Source organism: Hydra vulgaris, chromosome 11, assembly GCF_038396675.1.
Source record: "Hydra vulgaris chromosome 11, alternate assembly HydraT2T_AEP".
Classification (NCBI taxonomy): domain Eukaryota; kingdom Metazoa; phylum Cnidaria; class Hydrozoa; order Anthoathecata; family Hydridae; genus Hydra; species Hydra vulgaris.
In genome coordinates, this window is record NC_088930.1 from 11,819,062 (window position 1) to 11,843,617 (window position 24,556).

Genomic DNA, 24,556 nt, shown 5'->3' on the forward strand with positions numbered 1-24,556 from the left:
TACATGCTGTATCGTTTATTTTAGACTACAATATTATAGAGTATTCCAAAATTAAGTTAGTTCTAAGGTTTCCTTTGACATCATTTTTCTCGCTTTCTTTGTTGCAAATGTTTCTACCACTTCATTGAAATTTATTTCATTCAAAATTTCGCGCTCAATTGACACCAGTGACAGATTATTTAATCTATTTATATGTCATTGTTGATCTTAGTTTATTCTTAGTTCTACTCAGTTTAGAAAATCTTCTTTCTCCTGTACAATTTGACACCATCACTAAATAAATACGAAATGTAATTTCGACATTGGGAAATGCTTCCTTCAGTCTATGGTCTATTATCAACTTGTAAATTAATAACTTTTTACTGTAATCTTCGTCCTGATACTGTTCTGCAAATTTGGCGAATTGAATTTTTAGATAGGCGGAAAAATGAACCATTTCATCTTTTAAACTTATTTTAATATCTTCACTGTAAGCCATCCTGACATTTTCACATTATTCCTTTATTGTGTCAGGGGATGAATTAGTTAAATTGGTAAAAAAGCAAATTTGCCACAAACAGCAGAATACGCATCTGCACGTTGAGTTAGGGCATTGATAAACTTGTTGAGAATGGGGAGAAATACGTTTTTTCTGAATTTGGTCTGACCCGAGTCGGTCCCGAGAGCATTCATCCTTGACTAATCCTTCGTCGAACTGAACTTTCCTTTTCTTCTTTCTGCTACTATCTTCTTTATAAATATTTATTTTACTTAACATCATATCTTGCTCCTCAAATAGGCTGAATTCTGTGCGGAGTGATTCTATAAAATCTTTCAAGGAATGCAATAGAAATGCAGCTGTATTTACATCCAGTCTTGAACTCTGAAGAAGCTTGCTAGTTTTGCTCATTCTCTGAAAAATTCCAAAAATCCCAAAAATCCCAAAGCGCAAAAAATTCCAGTTTCTAGCATATTAAACCGATTTAATAAACCAACAGCTTTCTGTCTGGTGACAGCTTTCTCTTCAATATCTTTCGAAATTGCACTAAGAGCTGAGCAAAAGTCCTTGTAGCCCTTTGAAAGTGCTCGTGTTGCATTAGCATTACTGGACCAACGTGTATCAGAAAGTTGCTTTGGTACCGGTACGTGTTTACTCAAATTGACAAAAAGAATATGCCAGCGATGTGTTGATGCATTGAAAAACGTTGTATACATTTGAACAAAATCAAAATATTTTACAGCAGCTGGACAACAATCAACAGCACTGCTTCCTACTAAATTTAATGAATGTGCAAAACACAGTATAAATATAGCGAGTGGATTCGCCGTTTGAATTTTGGCTTGAAGTCTATTATATCGACCAGACATATTTGAGGCATCGTCATAGGTCTTACCACAACAGTTATCGATATTTATACCATTATCATCTAAATAAGACAGTAGTACTCTTGCTAATTCTTGACCAGTATGGGTTTATAAAATAACAAATGTTAGGAACCTTTCTATAGGCACAGTTTTATTTACATACCAAACTGTAACAGACAATTAGTCAACGTGTGATATGTCAGGTGTTGAGTCAATTGAAACACTGTAATATTTTGCTTCCTTCATTTCATTAACTATAAAAGTTAGCACTGCTTGACCCATTAAAGCAATAAGTTCTTCATAAATAGTCGATGACAAGTATGACACATTCCCCCGCCCTGCGTTTCAATTTTTTTTCTATATACATTGCTAAAAATGGATCATACTTTGCCAATACCTCTACAATACCCATGTAATTACTATTTTTATGTGAACCAAACTTTTCTACATGACCTTGAAACGGCAAACCCTTTGCAGCCAAAAACTTAATAACATCTGCTTTGCGCTCCAAAACTGATATCCAAAAATCCGTATACCTCTTAACTCCATCTTCATGAATGATATCAACCCTTCCAGCCAATTGTGATCGCTCTATGTAAGTCAGAGTTGCTGCTAAGTAGCACGGACTCTTCTCATGCATTTCAATGGCGCAATTGGCATTCTTCCAATCGTTGAACCCATGACATAAATCTGTTTGAGTAGATGAGAGAAGCTTACAAACAAAACCGTATATATTTCCATTTGTTGGGGAATAAAAAGCCAGGTACGGTTGGATTTTTCGTTAGTTAGAGGATGTATCTGAGTGAATAATGCAGATGAACAATAACGAATCCGATTTGGATTATTATATACCCGTTTTAAATTTTCAAGTTTAGTGGTCTTCTTTAATATATTTTCTTCTCTTTAACTTTTTTCTGAAGCTGAAGTCCGACTGAAACCTGGCATTATTTAGCCACCTCAAACGTGCAATAAAAAGAAATACTCAACGCCGTTAATGCAAGTTCTCAAACTTTTTTGTCTTGTTTGTTCTCGGTGATGACAAACATATTTTTTTTTCCGGTCTGCAACATTTGTTTATAAACAATATATGTTAAGTTTTAAAAAATATGTTAAGTTTAAACATTATCTATATATATTGTTTAAAACTCAACATATCTTTTGCGATGGAGTAAGAAAATATGTGTGTTTTCTACAAAAAAAAAATATATATATATATATTTAAATAAAATATATATATTAATCTATAGTAATTTAAAGACCGGAATTTTAGTTAAATAGTTTTATGGCATTATAAAATAGGAGTGGTTCACATCACAGTAATGTTTGAATTTTGAGCTTAGACTTTTAAATAAACCTTAAAAGGTTTAACTTTAAAAGTCTAACTAGTCGTATGTCAATTTGTGTGTTCTTCACACTCATATCAATAAAAACTTTCATATAAAATGGAAAAAACAGATTTTAAACTTGAAATAACTAATTTTTTTTGACCTTTAATATGTTTGCAGACATATGACTGGTTAGAAATTAAACATATAACTTGAAACTTGCTTGAAAAAGTTGTTTTCTCAATTTAATATTTTATCTTCATTGAGAGCAGCACCATTTTATACCAAAATATGGTTCATCAACTATAAAGCAAAATTTTATATCTAAACTTAAGTAATTTAAAAAAAATTTAACTTTGTTTGATTTCAGACAAACTAAAGCGCTAGGAGAAAAAAAAAAATTAAAAAAAAAAATTATTCGGGCTAAAAAAATGCAGTAAAACATAACCTTTCTATAAAAACGCAAAATTCCTGTATTTTCCGGTACGTGCATTAACGGCGTTGATCGACATCGGCCGATGCATCGGCATCGGCCCTGAAACTGGATATATGATGGAAATATACACCTGAATGGAAATGCCACATTCCATTCATGTGACAATGAAAGCAACATTTTGAAATTGTTCTTGTTGAAGTTTATTTTCCATTTATTTTTTTATTGTTCTCTTGACAATTAGAGCAATTACTTCATTAAAAAGCTCGTTTTATAAATATTTACTTTCGTCGTTTTGTTCGAATTAGAACGATTTTGTTTTTTATAAAGAATGAATGGAAGATTTTAATGTCGTTACTTCTAATAATTGGCAAGTTTTTAGCAAATGTTTTTACGAAGTTAAAATATAAAACAATACTTATTTTAAATGTTTATCTATTAAACACTATTAAAGCAATTTTCTCTTCCAGTTCCTATTTATTCAAAGTATTGTGTCAATTAAACTTTTATTTCTCTTATCTAAAAAAGGAAGAAATGACGCAAAAAAAAAAAAATTCTATACAACGTTATTCATTCAATTCAATTCAATTCAAGTTTAACTTTTCTTTCTCTTTTGTTCTATTCTTTTATAAAAATAGTGCGCGATGAAATAAAAACTTTTCTTTCTCAACGTAGAATTAAATTTAGAGATATTATTAAATTAGAATTAAAGAAACAATGAGTAAAGCAACGAAAAGTCCAATCTGGAACTATTTTGATATTGATGAAAATAATTGCTCAAAAGCAATTTGTAAATTTTGCAAAATGAAAATATCAAGAGGAGGAACATCTGGCAAAAAAATGACAACATCTAATTTAAGAGGGCATATGAAAGCAAAACATATAAAAGTTTTCCAGAAAGTAGAAGATCTAAAATGTTTCAAAAAAATTAACACAGAAAAAAAAAATGCTATTGCATCTACTTCAACCAGTGAAGAGAATGATAATAGCAAAGTATCCGTTAGCAACAGTGTTACAGTTATTCTAGATCAAAAACATTAATCTAAACTTGAGGAAACTATTAATAAGCATAGGAAATGGACTTCAAGTGAACAAAGAGCTCAAAAAATAACTATGCTTATCGGAGAAATGATACGTGTAGACATTCAGCCGTATTCTTTAGTTACTGATCAAGGATTTAAAAAACTAATTATGCATCTTGAAGCAAGGTATACCATGCCCTCTAGAAAACATATGACTGAAACAGTTGTTCCTTTAATTTATGAAAAAATGAAAATACAAATTATGAATGATGTAGCAAAAGCGTATTTTTTGAGTTTTACCACTGACGGATGGACTACACATCACAATGATCTAAGCTTTTATTCATTAACAGCACACTGGATAAACTCAGAGTTTAATTCTATGACAGCTGTGCTACAACTTAAGAAAATAACAGGCTCTCATACAGGTGTAAAGATATCAAAATTTCTAAAAGACTCTTTAAATGAATGGAAAATACCAACTAACAAAGTGTACTTTGTCCTCTCTGACAATGCTGCTAATATGAAATTAGCCATAAAAGAAGTTGGTTTAGAAAAAAATTCTCTAAGTTGTGTAATCCACACTCTTCAGCTTGTATAACCGATAAGCTTTTCAAACAGCAAACAATTGTAAATGATCTTATAGCTAAGTCTAGAAAAATTGTCACACACTTTCATCATTCTTCATTCAACAACAGCTAAAGTTTACCCCAACATTCACTTATACAAGATATAGTAACAAGATGGAACTCGACATTTTACATGCTAGAAAGACTAGTTGAACAAAAAACTTCACTAACATTATTTTTTATTAGAAATCAAAAGTGTAATGCCTCTAATCTTAATGAAGACCAATGGTTATTAGCTGAGACGCTTATCTTAGTTTTAAAGCATTTTGAGGTGGCTACACTAGAGATGAGTGAAAATAGGGCATCAGTGTCTCAAATTATTCCATTTATTGTTTCAATGGAAGCGTACCTAGCCTACGCTTCAGAAAATGCAGTTGAAATAAAAACTATAATAGAAGAGATAAAAAAAGATATTATCTCAAGGTTTTCCAACTATAAATATAACAAAAACTTGAACATGTCTACAGTTTTAGATCCAAGATTCAAACTTAGTTATGCCATATCAGATGAGGAGAAAGATACAATAAAATCAAATATTCAAGAGAAATACATGAACCTAAATAAAACTGATATTACAGATTGCCTTTTAACTACCGACAACTTAACTCAATCATATAATGAAACAAACACTTCATCTGAATCAACCCAAGAACCTAGCTCTCCACTCAAAAAATTAAAAATGACAGAAAATATATACAATTTCTATCAAGTTTCAAAAGCACCTCTTGACACTGAATTAACAAAATCAACAAAAGTAAAGAACTGTAAAAAACTTTCAACAGAGGCACAAATTTATTTAGAGAAAAAGGAAAAAATGTAAGTTAAAATGATTTTTTTAAATAAGAACTTTGATAACTTTTTGTTCTTTTCTAATTTATAATAAATTATTATAGATAAAACTAAATTCTAAATTATCATAAACAAATAAAAATTGAAAAATAAAATAATATTACTAATATTCATTAATATTTAACAACTTTTAATAATAAAAATTCGTACTTTACATTTTAGTTTAGTTTATATATTTTTTGTTTACTTACTTTACTTTTAGAACTGATGAAATAAACTTTTACTTATCACTGCCTAATCTGCATCAAAAAGAATGTCCATATAAATGGTGGGGAAATTACAAAAATACATGTATAAAGAAACACTCTAGTAGCAATAATAATTTAGACCTCTCATACCTTGCCAAAAAATATTTAGGAGCTCCACCTTCTTCTGTGTTCAGTGAAAGATTGTTTAGTACTGGGGGAAGTATTTATGAATCGACACGGTCCCGACTAACTGCAGAACATGGAGAGAATCTAGCTTTTGTGCATGCGAATTGGAAATTTTTTCGGAGAAACGGAAACAAAAAAATAGATTCACAGTTTTATATAACATATTTTATTACTTTTCATAACATAATAAAAATTTATATTTATTTTTAACATGACGCAAGTTGGTCTATTATGTTTTAAATATGTTATACTTTATGTTTATATTTTTTAAATGTGCATTTCTTGATTTTAAACCTCTTTTTAGAGTTTTGGATCCATAAGTTATATAATTAATGTACTAAATTATAAGAAAACTCTAAAAAAGTAGAGATCCCTGTTAAAAGCACTCAAAAAATTTTAGTTTAGTGGTTGCATATATGCCTATATAATAACTTATTATTAATAAGTTAGACTTATACATTGTATTTATGTTTATGGCGTAATTCTATGTTCGGATATAATATAGAAACACAGAATTGAAAAATTCAAAAATTTCATAACAATCGGCATCGGCCGATGCACAGTGGGACGAAATCCTGATTTTGTGGCCAAAATTCCCAAATTACCAACATAAGGGTTTTCGAGGTCGCTGATTAGGAATCTAAGGTCAGATTTAAAAAATTCAAAATGGCGGCTCCAATATAACGGCCAAAACTGTTCATACGTTGAAAATATGAAATCTCATGTAGTTTGGTTTTCAAGGTCATTGCTAATGATTCAGGAGTTAAATTAGAGCAAAAACATTGCAAAACTATTTTCAAATTTATACTATTAATAAAAAAAACAGAAATTTGTAATTTTAATTTTATTATTATTTTTTTAAAATTGGTAAAAGATTAATATATGTAAAAAAATTGTTTCTTTAATCCTAGTGACAAAAATCACGTATGTCATATTCATCATTGTTCGAATCATTCGATTCTGAATCTGATGTTGAACCACTTGTATCTAAATCGAAATCGTTCCTTGTCTCTTGTCTGGTGACTTCAGGTTGTTTTAACAATTGTATAGCTTTTTGATGTAGAGATTTTACCGGTCTCTGGGGCAATTTCCTGATGCTCGAGAGAAATGGATCTGATGTTAATAAGAGCCTATTAAAAATGTCTCTCATATTCGATTCTCTTGAGCATTTTCTTGAATGATGTAATCTAAAGTTTTTAATGTCCTTATTGCGTGACTCTTGGGCATCTTCAGAAAGTTGCCCAATCGGTAAACAGGCATACTTTACAATTCCTGCTCCATGGATCAGCAATTTATGTACAGATGTAGGCATGTAATACCACGGATATAAAGCAACAAATAAATGGGCGGTATTTACACAATAGTCTTTGAAATTTTCATCATCATTTTCATCAAACCCGCTCGAAATTACCTGCAAAATAACATGAAATCGGTGAATTAATTTTTCATCGACTCCTGTTATTTCAGCAGATATAGCAGCATTTTGAAAAAAGCGGCGCGCTGTATTTCCATCGTTAGAGCTTCCATATCCTGGCTTTGGTCAATCACCAATAAGCCCCAGTTTTATCCTAAATTGAGTCTGTATTTTTTCCTTACGTATTTTCACATTCTTTTTATCTGCCTCTCGACGAGTTTGCCACTTTTCAGTTGTTAGCTTATACGACAGATGCAAACAGCACTCGAAAAAACGAATCCATGCATGCAATGTAGATGTGCCAAATCTTAAATTATCTGTTGTAATGTCCATTTTTATAATGTTGCTGATGTCATTAAATTCTTTAGATGAAGCTTTGCACAGGAAGCAGCGTTGTGTAGAAGTGGTACCAGTTACTGCATTACAGACTTTACCGTCTATCATCGTAAATGACATACAATAAGTTACTGAAATGGATTTTCCATTTTTTTCATTAGCATATGGTGCAAGACCCTCAATCTGCAGTTCAATGTCGGTAACTTCTTTCAATGTTGGCTGTACATCTTCATGTACAAACTGCAATCGTATTGGTCTGCAGAATCGCGGAGATGATGTTCTAGGATTTTTCCACACAATAGTTGCTTCACCCGTCTCGTGGATGTTGTGTATTAATTGTAAAGGTACAAGAGAAGTATAAAAAATGCTTTCATCAGATTTTCCAGTCTCAGTAAGTTTTTGTTTATAAACACTTTGACCGCTGCTTCCATCACATCCCCATTTACAGTAAAGTACTAATTTTTGCAGAATTTCGGGATTTAGAGTATCAATGACATCAGCCTGAAGTTGTATAATTCTAGATGTGGTATAATCAAGTAAAGCCTGTAGTTCAATTTGTGCGCACGACTCACTAACAGTTGTGTACTCAACTGATGGATAACAACGTTTTTTTGTTTTTTCTACTTCAAGGTATGATGGGTATAATTTGCATTTATGTGCTCTAGCTACATTTCTTGATAGTTGATAAAAGTGCTTTGATTCTCCTTTCTCGATCATTAAAGAAAGTGCTTCATCTGGGGTTAAAGGTACTTCATTTTGTGAACTAACAGCGGATATATATTTTGAGGCTCTTGTTAAGGTTGTTAGTGTGACATCTTTAACAACTTGAGCTGCATGTACTTTACCAGAAGTCCTTAAACTCATTTGAGCAGCATATGCCAATTCTTCTGTAGAAAAAGTAGAACGTACTTCTTGAGTCTTTTGCCTCTTTGATCTTTCACTAGACGAAGCAAAGGATTGCGAAGGTCGCCCACATGTTCCTTTCTTATTATCACTCTTCACAATCTTCTCAGGTGTTGTGCATTCAGTATTGGATAATTTTGAAAATTGTACGGTGTCCTTCAACGATTCTTCATTTTTTTTTCAGAAAAATCTTCCCATCTTCCTGCTGCTCTCCATCTCGATCGAAAACTTGAAAATAACCGTGATAAAGACATTTCATCCTCGCCTACTTGTATCACGTGTTCCGTTTTTTTGAAAATTGCATCTGTCAAAACATAAATGATGAATTTACATTCATTTTTTAAACTGTCTTTCACCATAAAGAATATATCTTTTCTTGAAAATTCCATATTTGAAGATTTGGAAGACTCTGTAAAAAAAAAATACAGTAATAACTGCTGAAAGTTCTTTGAGGACTATTTTATAAAACTTTGAGATTATCATAAAACGGAATGAGAAGTAACTTTTAAAGCATAGATGTAAAATAAAAAATTGTTGCATTAAAATGTAATTAGTGCTATTAAATAATGTTAATTCACTAATTTCCATGACCATTAATGTGTGGTGCGACATTAATCTATTAACATAGTTTAATGTCGCACCACGCATTCCTCCATAAAAACTAGTCTCATTATTAAAATGGCACTCAATGGCAGCCAGTTTTTTAATATGTTATATTTAACACTATACTCTATCAGTTCCTTGTCAAAAGAAGGTGGATAACCGCGGTTAAAATTTTAAATCGACATTAGAAAATCGATTTCAGATAAAAAGTTTACAATTTTTTATGTTTACTTGTCGCGCGGTTTAAATATGATAAAAATTAAAATTAGCAATAACAGTGTATAACCATATATTCTACATGCCTCCAGAAAGTGATTCCATTTTGCAGAATTCCAATTGAAATAGTTTCTTCAGTTTAACAGCACTTTAAAACAGGCAAGAATTTTTCAACGTGTCCACTTGTTTAGTGCGTACCGAACGGAGGCTAAATGTCAACTGACGCCCAGGCCACCCTAGAGCAGGTATATACCTGCCCTGTTCGGAATTTTGTTCTAGGACTATCTGTAAACAAGATCTGAACGTAAAAAGACGAAAATATAAAAATTTAAAAATTTGACTTTTGGCCACGAAATCGGGATTTCGTCCCACTGTGCGATGGTTAGAAGGCCGAAGGCCGATGCCGACGCATCGGCTAAATGGTCGATGCATCGGCAGGCCGATGCCGATGCATTGGTGCACCTCTAATAATAATACAAAAAATACGAAAAAACTCAATAACAACAGCAAACAAAAATAAAAACAATTAGCAACATCAGCACAAATAAAAACAAACTTTACGCTTACGAAAAAGCAAAACTCAAAAACTACAAAATGAAAATGCAAAAACAAAAACTTCTACATTAAATTAAAAATAAAAACAATCTTTAGTTATTTTATTTTTAACTTATTTTTGTCAACTCAACATAATTAACCATGTTGAGCTTAATTGACTCTCCTTAATTAGACAAAGAGAGCTCCGAAGAAAAATATCGCGTTGGGGTCTTTAGGTTTCTAAAAAATGCCGTTTTATTTTGTGTGCGTTCTAATTATTTTTTTTTTTAAATCTCGAGGCTCATTATTATTTTGTTTACAAATATTCGGTGATTTTACTAGTTGGTGATTTTACTACACGGTGAATTTACAAATATTCGGTGATTTTACTAGAAGTTATACAAAAGCTGAAACGTTTCTTTTTGGTAATTTATTCAAACGACTATAAAAAGATTGTTATGAGTGAAAAGTAATGTGAAAACTTCGATTTTAACGATTTTGTTGTTTACGGAGATATAAAATATGAGCTTTTCAGCCGTTTTTTGAATATTTTAATGCTGTAAACAAGGAGGCTTTTTACTTTCGAATAAAAGAAGCATTTTTGGAATCTAAATACTTAACACATTTGTTTCAACTGTTTTTATGACGCTGCCCCGATGCGTTTTATGCATTTTAATGGTAGTTTTGTTTTGTTTGATACTTTGGTTGAAAAAAGATTTTAAAAAAAAAATTATATAAGAATAACTTAAGTTCTACTTTTTAAAAATATATAACAGTTTTTGTGTTTTCCGTTTATTTTCGTCTATTACTGATATATATTTTTAAAAAGTTGAACTTAAGTTATTCTTATATAATTTATTATTTATGTTACAAAACTTATACTCAGCGTAGTTATAACTACGCTATAAATATTTTGTTTTTTATATAAATAAAACGAGCACAATATAAAAAATAAAAATAGGAAACAAAAATAACCCTGAAAAAGTCCAATAAAAAAGCTTTTATATACAAATATATTTATTTCTATTCGTGCATTTCATGCTTCTCAAAACATGTTTTAAAACATGTTCGTGAAAAAAGCGTTCGATTAGGTCCCACCGAGATTTGAACTCGGATCGCAAGATTCAGAGTCTTAAGTGCTAACCATTACACCATGGAACCACGCTAATATGGAAATTAAAATTAATTTTATATTAAGCATTTTATTTACTTTACAGGATTAGCTAAAGCATTTAGGCATTTTATCTAATTTACAGTCATCAGCGTTTTTTTTTACAGTAAGTTCCACATTTCAAAAATAAAATTTAAGAATTTTTTTTACATTTAATTCTAATTTTGATTTTAACATATATAATTTAAAATATTTAACAAAAAAACAAATTTAAAAGTTGGTGTTTCCGTATATGTTTATATTCTTTTAATCTGGACAAAATAATTGTTGTTGAATCCATTTGTATATGAGCTCTATGATTTCAACCTACTTCATAACAATTTAAAACCAACTTTATTTAAAATTATAGGCATTTCTAAATTCTAGCGCACAGTTTAAAATTGTTTTTTTCTTGTCTTTTTCTTTGCAAATCGGTCAATCGCTTTAACCAAATCAAGTTGGCAAGCTATTGCTTTTTCAATCGAAATAGTGGCAAAAGAGCTTACACGGTGCTGTGAATGTGTTTTTATTAATTTCAGTTTTGAAAAACTTCGTTCTGCTGTACCTGTTGTCATCGGTAAAAAAATAAGACATGCTACAATAATATCGGAAAAGCTACTAACAATTTGACTTATAGAAGCAAATATTTATAATTGATCATAGAAATAATCTTTAAATCGAAGCAGTTAGTACTTAACCTGCAGAAATACTAAGACAAAATAAGAACCTTGAAAGAATAAAATCGACTAAAAAGAACGAATTCCTTCATTAACGAAGACTTTTCACGTGAGACCGTTGCAATTCGGAAAAAGTTATTTGCGGAAGTTAAACAAAGGTGCTCAAATGGTGAAAATGTAACGGTAAGGTATGACAAAATTATTTATCTTAATAATAATTCTAAAATCTTAACAAATAACTTGCACTCCTAAAAAGAAATCTTTTGATGTTTTTTTTTTTCCATTTATTAACATGGATATGACTAATAACTTTGAATCCCTTTTTTTTAATTTATATGAAACAAACTCTTCTCTTCAGAAGAAAACCTAGACCCTGAAAAATATTTTTATTGCAGAATTTTATCCGATTGTTCGTATCATTTTCCTAGCCAACTAGAAGAGTTTCTTTAAGAACGCTCGCGAAGAAAATAGTAATCAATTTGTAATTCTCCACCTCATTATAAGAAGTTTGAAATGCGATTTTGAAAAACTTGTAAATCTATTAGAAGAAACTAAACACATTTTTAATATTATTTTTTTATCTGAGACTTGGATCACAGTAAATGAAATAAGTAGTAATTTTGATATTACAAATTTTAATATAATTTCTATGTAGAGAAAAACAAATAGGCGCGGCGGTGGAGTTTTAATTTACGTTCACGAAAATTTTGAGTATTGTTTTAAGAATGATTTGAGCGTTTCTGACTGCGATAAAGAATTGAACCTGTCATTTCGAAAAGGGCACAAGTCCATTTACTAAAACTTTTCAAAATCAAGAAAAATATGATTTTTATTAAAATAATGTCTAGGTTGTTAAAGAAAATAAACATAGAAGTAGGTAAATAAAGAACGTATACAACTTATGTATTTTTTATAAAAAAAACATAAATCATACAGAAATTTTTAATTCAAACTTACAAACTAACTGTTAAAAGTTTTGGACTTATATCCTTTTCGAAATGACAGGTTACAAATTATTTGTAACTATTGAAATTACAAACAATCAACTTGGAATCACCATATCGGTTATATAAGTACAAAAATTTCTAAAAACATGGGGATCCTATATAAATCACGAACCTATCTCGATAAGAAAGTCTTAATCCAACTTTATTACTCATTTATACATAGTTATTTAAATTATGCCAATATTGCTCGGGGAAGTACAGAAAAAAGTAAGTTGCAACGTTTTTATCTCCGTCAGAAACGCGCAATCCGTACAATCAATTTTGCAAATCACTTCTCTTATTCGAAGCATTATTTTATTGAAATAAGAGTTCTGAATATATGCGAGTTAAATGTATTTAATATTTTAGGTTTTGTATATATGTAGATAAATAACTTATCCCAAACTGTCTTTAAAGATCTTTTCTCCTTTAAACCAATCAGTAAATATATTTTGAGAAATAATAACTTTTTAAATGAACCTTTTTGTGAAACAAACTTTAATATATTTTGTATTACTTATCGAGCGCCTCATCTTTGTAATAAAATTGTTTTGCCGAACTTTAATTTTAAAGTATTACTTTTTGCCTTTTTAAAAAAAAACTTAAAAACCTCATTCTTTCATAACATAATATATTGAGTTAAAAAAACTTAAAAACTTCATTCTTTCATAACATAATATATTGAGTTATTGTTAGTAGTAAAAGTTAAAAATATATTTTGGTCTACTTTTTTTATTGTTTATATACATATTTACGTTTATAGAAGTTTATTCTTACTTATTTTATTTATTATTCTTATACTTTTTACTGCTTAATTTATATGTCAGTTCACTCTAGTATAAAATTCTGATGAAAAGATCCTCTTGATCTTTAATCAGACACAGATTAATTATCTTGCAACTTTGTAAAAGTCTATTTATTTATTTTTTTTATCTTATCTTTGTTAAATGCTTATTTAAGGTTTTGACGACAAGATCTTTGCGATCTTCTTTCAGATACCTTGTTTATACTTTTTATATTTTATATCATTGTAGGTTTATATTATTATTTTTAGTATTGGTTATTTAATGCTGTAAACGATTAACAAATGTAATCCAAAAAAAAAAAACTAATGAAATTTCGGAGGGGTATTCCGACTGTAACAATTCTGATTTTATTAGAATGTCTTTATCAGATGACTTTATAAGATAGTTAGGTGATAGCACTCAAAAAGTGCATATAGGGGAGAGTGGGGTATTGGCGAACACCTAAGCGGGAATGCGAATTAAAGACACCAGTTATACAAAATTGATCATATTTATTGCTTATCAATTAGTTTAACTACTCAGTCACAAACCCTCAAAAGGAATTTTTAAAAATCTTATTATAAAATAAAAATTTATGCCAGAAATAAAACCATTGGTGTTCGGAATTACCCTGCCTACGTGGGGTAATTCCGAACACATTGGGGGGCAATCACAAGCACTGTTGTGTAATAGCGAATAAAAAGCTAATTGTAATAACTAAGTCTAAAAACTATATTATGCAACAAAAACAAAAAAAAGGAGTGACTTTATTTCCATAGAAGCTACAACAGAGTGTTACTCAAGAAAAAAGTTGCATAAAATTATCAGAAAAATTTAAAATCAAATTATAGTGAACAACATCCGCAGCTTCATTACACTACTGCACGTCTGGAACTGAGCATAGGATCCCTTCTCAGCAGGTAAAAAAAAATTGTCGAATTTATTTTTTTACAATGCTGTTTTGACCATGTTCGGAGTTACCCCGCGTTCGCCATTACCCCACTCTCCCCTAATTGTTGAATAGATTCAAATCTAATTGTTAACTGATTAATCATTATGTCTATTACTTTATAATACATCTCAACTTTAAAACGTTGTTCGCTTTTTTCAATGCGCTTACCTACTTATTATTCATCAAAGAATTTTTTTTCAAAGATCTTTATTGGAGAAAAGAGGATTCAATATTCCACATAGCTAATGACGCAATGGTATTTTACAAACGGTTAACGCAACAGCCTTTTAACAAACTTTCCATTATTCCTCAAAGCCTGGAATTAGGTTAGGAGCAAGGTTTAAAAAAGCGCTTCATTAAGGCGATGAGGCGTGCGCTTTTTGGAAGGTTTTTTAAACCTTGTCTATAGTCAAGGTTTAAAAAAGCGCACGCCTTACCGACTTGAGGCAGCGCCTTTTTAAGCATTGGTTAGGAGTTAAAAAAAGAGCATCTCAACGGATTTTTCTATACCTTTACGAGGCTCTTGCGCCATTTTTGAGACATTTTTACGAGGCTCTTGCATCATTTTTTGATTATATTAATTTACTTTGTACTATTATTATAATAACTTAAAAATTGTTCAAAATAATTGATCAAAATTTTAGCTTCACGTTTCTCATCATGATTTTCTCCATTTAAAAATAAATTTGTCAATACTTTAATTACATCAAAATGACGAGAGCGTAGGGCATCAAAAGCCTGAGTACGGGACGACCACCGTGTCGGGAAATTTTATTATTTCTAGGAAATTTTTGAGCAAAGTTTCTAATTCATAAGGTTTCACATTGTCTGTGATGCTTTGGAAAAGTAAATTATTTATGGCAAACGTTTTAGTTACATCTATTATACGTTGTAACATTTTTAGACAATAATTTACAATATTGTTAAGTTCTTGCTGACTTACTGTATCTATTTCTAAACCAGTTTTTCACCAAAAGTAAATCTCACAAGAAATTTTGATTCTTTGTGTTTGTCAATATTTCTTGTTAAATGTCAAACCCCAACGGTTGATAAGGACCAAGTTTTATAATTTTACGTTTTTGTTCAGCATTTTGAGTTTCAAAAAAGTTTCCTCTATTGGCAAAAAAGAGTTTCTACATCAAAGCAACAGATTTGTGGAAAAACCTTTAGTTGCTCTTTAGATTGTAGTTATATTAGTTATATTTGATATAACTAATATTTGAGACTGATTTTTTTTCTGTTTTAAAAAATGCTGATATTATACCAACTTATTTTATGACATCATTTTCTGCCTGTTGCTTTTCATTTCTTTTTTTCTTTATCAGCAGAGTCTATTTCTACGTTCATTCTACATTTTTTTAAATCTGAGCTCCACTTAGTTTTTTGACATCTCTAAGCTAACCTACAATAAATATAAATATTCTGTTAATTCTTGATATCTAATTGCATATATATTACTTTTATAAATGGAGTATTTTTCTGCAAATTCTATTTTAATCAAAATTTGGAAATTGATGTTTGTTTTAAACCATTTTAACCTAATGGGTACGGGACGCAAAAAGACGTTTTTTATCGTCTTTCGAACATTCAAAAAACGTCTTTTTAATTACCATGCCCATTTGAACAAAATAATCAAAAAGTATCCGTGACTAATATTAATTCAAAGAGGCTTACAAGACAAGCTGGAGTAAGAACAAATACAAAGGCGAAAGTAGTTTTAAATAGTGCTACAATGTTTCTAGTATAATTGTTCCAGCTATTTCAAGTGTTTTTAGTATAACTATTCTAACAATTTCCTGGCAGTTAATTCATTGTTTGAGTATTTTTGCAAATTAACAAACAAATTATCTTTTTATCGCTATCTGCTGCAGCTTTATTTTAAATATAAGAATATAAAGTATGTGAATGTAAATCTGGCATAAACAGGGGAGGCCAGGGCTAGTTGGCAGCAGGGGTAAGTCGACGAAATGCGTTTATCTTCAGAGTCTTTCATCAGAAAGTGACAAAAATTATATAGAACCTTCCTAATTGGCCACTTCATCATTCACTTTAGTTTTGTGAAGATTTGTGCATGCACATGGGAGATATTAAGATTTATGTGTTTTTTGGGCAAAAACGTAACGTTTGGAACATCGCTTCGTTTTTACTTTACAAAGAAAATTGTACCAGTTCAATTGTACAAAGTTCCAGTCACAATTGGTTTACTATATCCAGTCATACTTTTTTTCAAAGTTGCCGTTTTTCAGGATCTATAGACTGTTTGTTGAAAAAAAGGCTTTCGGGGTAAGTTGGCAAAATTTTCACGGGGCAAGTTGACTCATAACATTTAGAATGGAAAAAAAAATATATTTTTATAAAATTAATTTTTTTTTTTTTTAATTTTTAACAATATTGAAAAATTTATTCTTATAAAAAATTTAAAAAAAATTTTTTTTTAGGTTTTTTTTCACAGATAAAAAAGAAGCTACTGTTTTGGCTGTTAAACGGACTAATATTTGGTACCAGCTTGAATAAATATCAAATTTTTGGGTAAAATTGTTGCCCAAATTAGTAGTAAAAAAATTTCTATTAATTTTGCACTTAATAGAACATTAACAATTATTTTTATAGTTTGCACCAACTTACCCCGTTTTGGCCGTGGTGGGGTAAGTTGGCGCAATTTTTTTTTTTTTTGAGGGCCCGGGAAGGCCCTAAGAAATTTTTTTTGTAAATGAATACAGCTTTAATAAGCTACCCAAATTCATACTCTTTGAGACTACACTTTAGTATTTTCAAAAAAATGTGCTGTTAGAGCTACAGAGCTCACAGAGTAAAAACCGAGCCAATTAGTAGAATATTGTAAAATACCTAAACTAGAATTGAATTAATAAATGTCTAGTAGGGACTAGACATTTATTAATTCAATTCTAGTTTAGGTATTTTACAATGTTGCTTCAAAAAAAAAATATATATATATATATAAAAGAATAACTATAAACTAACTATAAATATTGTTTATTAATATTGTTTATTAAACTTTCTTTACAATCTATGACGCTAATTTTCCAATATGTGAAATAAATTTCAAGGCCATAGACATATTATCTCCTTGGATAACTAAGGGACTAAAAAAGTCTTCAAAACTAGAACAAAAGTTGTATAATGAATACTTAAAAACAAAATCCAAAAAACATAAACAAAATTACAAAAACTACAAATATCTGTTTGAAAAACTCCGCAAAAATGCTAAAAACAATTATTTTAAATTGCTTACTCAGCACAAACATAACTTAAAACGCGTCTGGGAATTAATGAAAGAAATTACAAGAAAGAAAAAAGTAATTTCAACTTCTCTTCCACTAGCAATAAAAGTTGGAAATAAAATAACTAAAGATACTAATGAAATTGCGACTTAGTTTAACAAATTTATTTCCACTCTAGGAGCAAATTTATCAAACAAAATCCCTTTAACAAATTATAAATTAACAGATGAACTTCAGTTGTCAAACTCCTTACATTTTACAAACCTAACACTTGAGGAATTTGATATAGCTTTTAGATCGTTAAAAAGAAATTAATCAGTAGGACCTGACAATATAAATGGAAATATTGTGATAGACTCTTATGACGTCATGAAAGATATTCTTTACAAAGTCTTTAAATCATCCATTAAACAAGGTTTTTTCCCAGACTCTCTAAAAATAGCAAAAGTAATTCCTATTTTTAAGACAGGAGACCGACCAATATAACAAATTACAGACCTATTCCTGTTCTTCCAGTTTTTTCAAAAATATTAGATATAATAATGTATAACAGAGTTTACACATACCTAATTATCAATAAACTGCTTTATGAAAATCAGTTCGGTTTTAAAAAAACAACTCAAACAAACATGCTATTCTTCAATTAACACGTTGTATTAACGAATCTTTTAAAAATCTACACTTTTTTTTTTAAATTTACACTTGGTGTTCTGATTGACTTGTCAAAAGCTTTTGACACGGTCGATCATAATATTTTGCTTAAAAACCTTGAATGTTATAGCATAGCAGGAAAAACTCTATGTTGGTTTAAAAGTTATCTCTTCAACCGAAAGCAATTTGTTTTTAACAAAGATTTCTAACCTCAAACATTATTGAACATAAAATATGGTGTCCCACAAGGATCCATATTTGGATCGTTATATATACTTCTTTTCGTTATATATATAAATGATCTTAACAAATCATCCAATTTAAAGACTATAATTTTTGCAGACGACACAAACCTAATTCAGTCACATGAAAATATAAATATACTTTTCAATAAAATGAACAGAGAACTTAAAAAAATTTCTTTAAATATTAAAAAAACAAAATTGGATACTTTTCCATCCAAACTATAAAAAACAGATACTGCCTGTAAATATGCCTGATCTTTTTATTGACAATGCCATCCTAAAAAGAGAAAAAGTGACAACATTTTCAGGAGTTTTTATTGAAGAAAATCTGTCTTGGAAATCACACATCAATAATAATTCTAATAAAGTTACAAAAAATAATGGAATTCTATACAAATCTAGAGGTATTTTAAACAAAAAGCAATTAACACAATTATATTACTCTTTTATTCACTGTCATATCAATTATGCAAATATTATATGGGGAAGTACACATAAAACTAAACTTAAATCTCTTTATCGGCATCAGAAACACGCAGCTCGCATAATAAATTTTAAAAATCGTTTTTCGAACTTTGAACCGTTTTTTAAAGAAATGGATGCCTTAAATGTTTATCAACAAAATGTATTTAATGTTTTGTGTTTTATGTACAAATGTAAAGAATTTATGTCCCCCGATGTTTTTGTAAACCTTTACAAAATTAAACCCCAAAACAAATATAACCTAAGCAATAATTGCATTTTAGAAAAACCTTTCTACAATAATAAACAAGCTCAATTTTGTATATCATATCGTGAATCTTTTTTCTGGAATGAAATAGTACGCCCTAATTTTGCTTTTTTATCTAAATTGATCTATTCCTTTTTCAAACAATCTATTAAAAAAATCATTTTTTCAACAAAAAATGTTCTTGGTTTTTTTTTATTTAAAAAAAAAATATTTTAAGTTGCTATACTGCATAATGATTTGTTAAGTTTTATTTTGAGTTTCACTTCTGAAGTACGTAGAGTATTAAATTATATTTAACGATTATATATTCTCGGTATATATTTATTTTATATAGCATATAGATGTTTTTATTGTAGAAGAAAATAAAGTTTTGTTAAGGGTCATTACGAACTTCTTGAAGTCCTCCCCGTATAATATTATAAATCTTAAGGTAAATATTATTATACGGCAAATAAAAAAAAAATAAAAAAATAAAAAAATATTTCCTACCTTTTTTTCTTCTATTTACAATGCTTTGATTGTTTATGACGTTTTTGAAAAAATATCAGTAGATTGGATAACAATAACTTAAGATTATTACGCAGTATTTCATTAAAAACTATGTTCAACTGCCAAGTGAGTTCTAATCCCGTTTATTGTCTCGCACAGTTCTTATGCAATTTAAATCATTACATAAATTGGATTGTGGTTGCTAGCAAGCTTTCTGACTGCAATTGCAGTCAAAGGGCAAGATCCTTGCATACTTTTTTAAAGTTCAAAAAAAATCAAAAGAAAGTACAAAAAAATATGTGCGCCCTAATAATTTTTGCGCTTTGTGCTTTTGCTATAACTGTTCCGCAGTAGCTACGCCTCTGAATCTATGTTTTTGCACATGGGGTTGCATATAAGTTACGTTACGCAATTTTTGATGTTTTTTTTTGACAGGACCCGATCCGTCCCCTAGTTACAAATCGTCGCGTTTTACTGAATCCCTCATTATAATTAGGCAACAAGTTTTGTAACCACCCACACCACCCCCTGATAAAGAAAAGTATGTTATTGTTTTAAATTTTCCTAGCTGCTTTTAGTTGAATAAATAACACATTTCAATACATATTAAATATCATTGTTATTATTATTATTTAATATAACTGTTTGCACTCCTAAAGTTCCATATGAAGTTGTATAAATACAGTGACGGTCAAATAAGCTCACAAGATATTACTTTTTTGATATATATAAAGTTTTAATAAATCGTTTAGCAATAAGGTAGTGCAGTTTTAGGCAGCCAGTATTGTTGGGCCGACAGCATTTTGTGTTAGTTGGCCGAACTGAATTGGATTTGCAGTTGTGCCAACAGCAATTCGCTTCAGTTGGCCAAACTGCATTAGATTTGCAGTTTGGCAATTGTGTGATTGCTTACTTACAAACCATTTAATCTGAAAATCGCCCTCCCCTTCCTTACTAGATTGTCTGCATCCTCCAAATCGAAAAGTATTTAAAATCGCCCCTTCCTCTCCCCTCTCTTACGACATGGTCTGGATCCGTCCTTGAAATAAATAAATAAACAAATTGCAATTTTAGGACTTTAAACTAGGCAATTTCAATAAAAACACAGAGTAATTTGAGCATGCTCATATTAAACACAAATGGTTTCTTTAAATAAAATCAAAATTAAATATTTTTAAGCATTTTTTATCAATCAAAAATGAAATGGATTTCTAGCTAACAAGTTTTTCTTTATGAAAAATTAAGTTTCATTATTTTTGCATAAAAACTTCGCGTCACAGATATATTCATGCGTGAAAATAATATACTGATTTCTGTTTTGAAATTAATGTTAATGAAATTAACAAAAATATGCTGTAATCTACCCTATCTTAAAAATGATACCTAAAGTCAACTCCAGAATTAAAAAGATTGAAACTTTGTATTTTTAGAGTCAAATTTAGGTGTTGATAACAGAAATCAGTATAATTAGCATAAAATTATATGCAGTAATTAGCGGCTCTCATCTAATTAAAACGCTATTAAATTTTGTGCGTTTTTAAGATATTAATGCGTTTTTAAGATATTATTATTTTTAAGACATTAGAAGACTAGCGAAGAAACTATCGGAAAAACGAAACGAAAAATACTCAATTGTTATGGCGTGGTTAAGAACAAAGTTATCTTTCGAGATACTTCGCTATCCTTTGTTTAAGAGGTTCAAGAACACCGTGGACTAGAAAAAATGATCTTGAAATCGGTGTCAATTTTAAGATGAATGCTCTAGAAGCAAAACTATGAGTTTTTTTGTTTTGTTTTTTTGTTTCTTGTCTGTTAAACTTTATATTATTGTAAAAAAAATACATTTTGCGTAATTAGCGACTCTCATCTTTGTAACAAAAAAACTCCTTTAATCTACCCTATATTAAAAAATGATTCAAAATTTATTTTAAATATTCTAAAACACGGATCATTTAATCTTTATTATTAAAAAATTCAACAAATTTTAAAGAGAAAGCAATAAAAAATGTTAAGGTAATACAACTATAAGATAGTACGGCTAAAATAACGGGTATAAATCGATGATTTGAACGGGAAAAAAAAAGTATTTTTAATTATGTTCAAATGCAGCAACTTAAGTTATAACAATTTTGAATATGTTTATCTTTTGTTAAAGAACAAAAGTATTATGTTTAAAAAACATGTAAATATAGATTTCCTGGTTGCTATGCAACATTGTTTTCCACATGTCAAGGGATCGAACTCAGAACCTCTCGCTTTACTACTACACCTAGAGATGGGAGTCGTTTTTTTGGTTCTTGTTTTTTTGAAAAAAAAACCGTTTTTTTTGCCAAAAAAACAAACTGCTTCTTTTTTTGGTTTTTTTTGTTTTTTTTTAAATTACTTTTTTTCTTATTTCAAACACTGAAATAATTTTAAAATTTTGTTTTTAGGTGTTATTTATTAAAGGAGAGTTTTCATTCTTTTATTTAACATATGATTTTATTTGAATTGCCTAAAGTTGTGTGTGGATTTTTTTAACTAACTTCTTTAACACCTTGAACTTTAACATTTAAATAAATATCACCTCAACAGTGTGTTTTTAGGAGATATTTATTAAAAGACTTTGTCATTCTTCTATTAAACATACAATTTATCTGTCTTGTTTTACAAGTTCTTCAAATATTCATCAAATAACTTTATTAATTTTTCTTCAATAACTTACTTATATTAAGCTAAAATAAAATTAAAAAAATTATTTAAAGAAACATTTTTTTTATAAAATACAAAGACATCATAAGTAAAGAGTCTTTTTTTGTTTGTTTTTTTATGTAGATATGTTTTTTGAGTTCAAAACTATTTTTCCTTAACGTTAAAAACAAATTTTTCAAAAGAATGAATGAATACTAATTATTGTAATTTGTAGAATGAATGAGAACTTTATAATTAATAAATGAAGTTTTTAATTTATAAATCAAGTAACACTGCAATGCAGAATTTATATGTATTGTATAAGTTTTGCATAGTTTTAATTTTTCTTTTTAATTTTGCTATTTTATTTTATGCTTTTTGTTTTTTAGTTTTATTTCTGCAATTGCAAATAAATTAAATTTGTCAACATTTAATTTCAGAAAGCGGAAATAGTATTTTCAATCATGTTATAAATAATATTGCATAAGTGTGTTGTAGTATTTTTATTTTTTAATTTTATACCTTTATGTTAATAGTTTTGAAACATTATTAATGATATATATTGTTGTTTTGAAAATACTTAATGTACCAGTTTATTATAATTTTTAGTAAAGTAAATTTTCAGTGATACAATTATTATTATTAGTTTTTTAATAATATTACTGAATTATGAAATTATTTTATAGCCATTATAAGGTATTGTAAGCATTAATTAAACAGTTTTCTAATCAAAATAGTCACATCATTTAGTTGTTTGATTAGAACATACTAATGAGTAGTAATAATAGAGTAGTCTGGCTTCACTGGGGGTAGAAAGAAACATCTGTGAGCATTTTATTTAAGCCAGGTGCATTTTATTTAAGCCAGCATTTTATTTAAGCCAGGTGAGCAAAGCAGAAAGAGTTCAATGTTCTTTTTGCAATGATGTTATGTCGAAAAGTGAAATACGAATGGCCTTGCATATTAAGAAATGTAGAAAATGTCCAGTTGAAGTCAAACACAAATTTTTAAATGATGACACAGTCATGTCCCAATCTCATTTTTTCATCTTTCTGCTACAAGTGCTGCTTGCGAAAGAAGTTTTAGCAGTTATGCAAATATTCACAGTGCCAAAAGAAACATATAAACAAATGAAAGAGCAGCAAAATTAGTGTTTGTATCGCAAAATTTCAAACTTGAAGCAATGGATATCTGTGCAACACAATAACCAATTCTGTCTAAAGAACTAATAAATATTTCAGATAAATCTCACGAATCAATAAATGTTTCGGATGAAGAGTCACCTGAACAAGAATTTGAGTCACTTGACCAAGAATGTTCTTTTAGATTAAATAAACTTAAAATAGAATTGTTTCTTATCAATTTTTGAATTCAAATTTTGAAAAGAACAAATATTTTGTTAACCATTTTAGCAATAAAAAAATCATTAATTTAACTCTTTTGTGAACTCTGTTTATGCTTTAATAAATTAATTTTAATATAATCTAATATAGAATATAAAATACTCAAACAAAACTAAATAGAAACATTTTAGATAAGTTGGAAACATTTTAAAAAAGTTAAAAGTAAGTAAAAAAAAACACTAAAAGGATCTGTAAAAACCAAAAAAACTCCAAAAAAAACCGAAAAAACCCCCAAAAAAAACAAAAAAACATGTTTTTTCGGGTGAAAAAAACACGTTTTTTTGCATCTCTAACTACACCACTACCGCATATTTTTATATTATTACATCACTACCGCATATAATTATAAAAATAAGATCCGTAGTTAAAGTTTTAAATGACATCATTAAAGAGTTTATTAGATATTTTCTAGTTTATTTGGTATAAATACAAAGGTTATCTATACTACCTTATTATTTTAATTAAAAAATCATTTTCTAATAATAAGTTAAACCCATGAAAGAAGGTATTTATAAAATTTAATATTATTAAAGTCATAATTTAAATAGGGTAAAAAAACGCGGTACTAACTATATTCTCGGTGTTGTATTACTA

General features: G+C 29.0%; 1 protein-coding gene and 1 non-coding gene across 2 annotated transcripts; one reads left to right on the top strand and one right to left on the bottom strand.

Annotated features, from left to right (window-relative positions):
• The first annotated feature begins 3,782 nt into the window (after positions 1-3,782).
• LOC136087404 (zinc finger BED domain-containing protein 4-like) lies at positions 3,783-6,429 on the top strand. The gene is made up of 2 exons (XM_065810113.1): positions 3,783-5,569; positions 5,805-6,429. Exons 1-2 carry the CDS (start codon positions 4,887-4,889, stop codon positions 6,184-6,186), a joined length of 1,065 nt encoding a protein of 354 aa, XP_065666185.1. The 5' UTR covers positions 3,783-4,886; the 3' UTR covers positions 6,187-6,429.
• A 4,642-nt stretch (positions 6,430-11,071) lies between these two features.
• On the bottom strand, positions 11,072-11,143 carry trnaq-cug (transfer RNA glutamine (anticodon CUG)). The gene has a single exon. It is a non-coding gene; the product is annotated as a tRNA-Gln (tRNA).
• Positions 11,144-24,556: the final 13,413 nt, after the last annotated feature.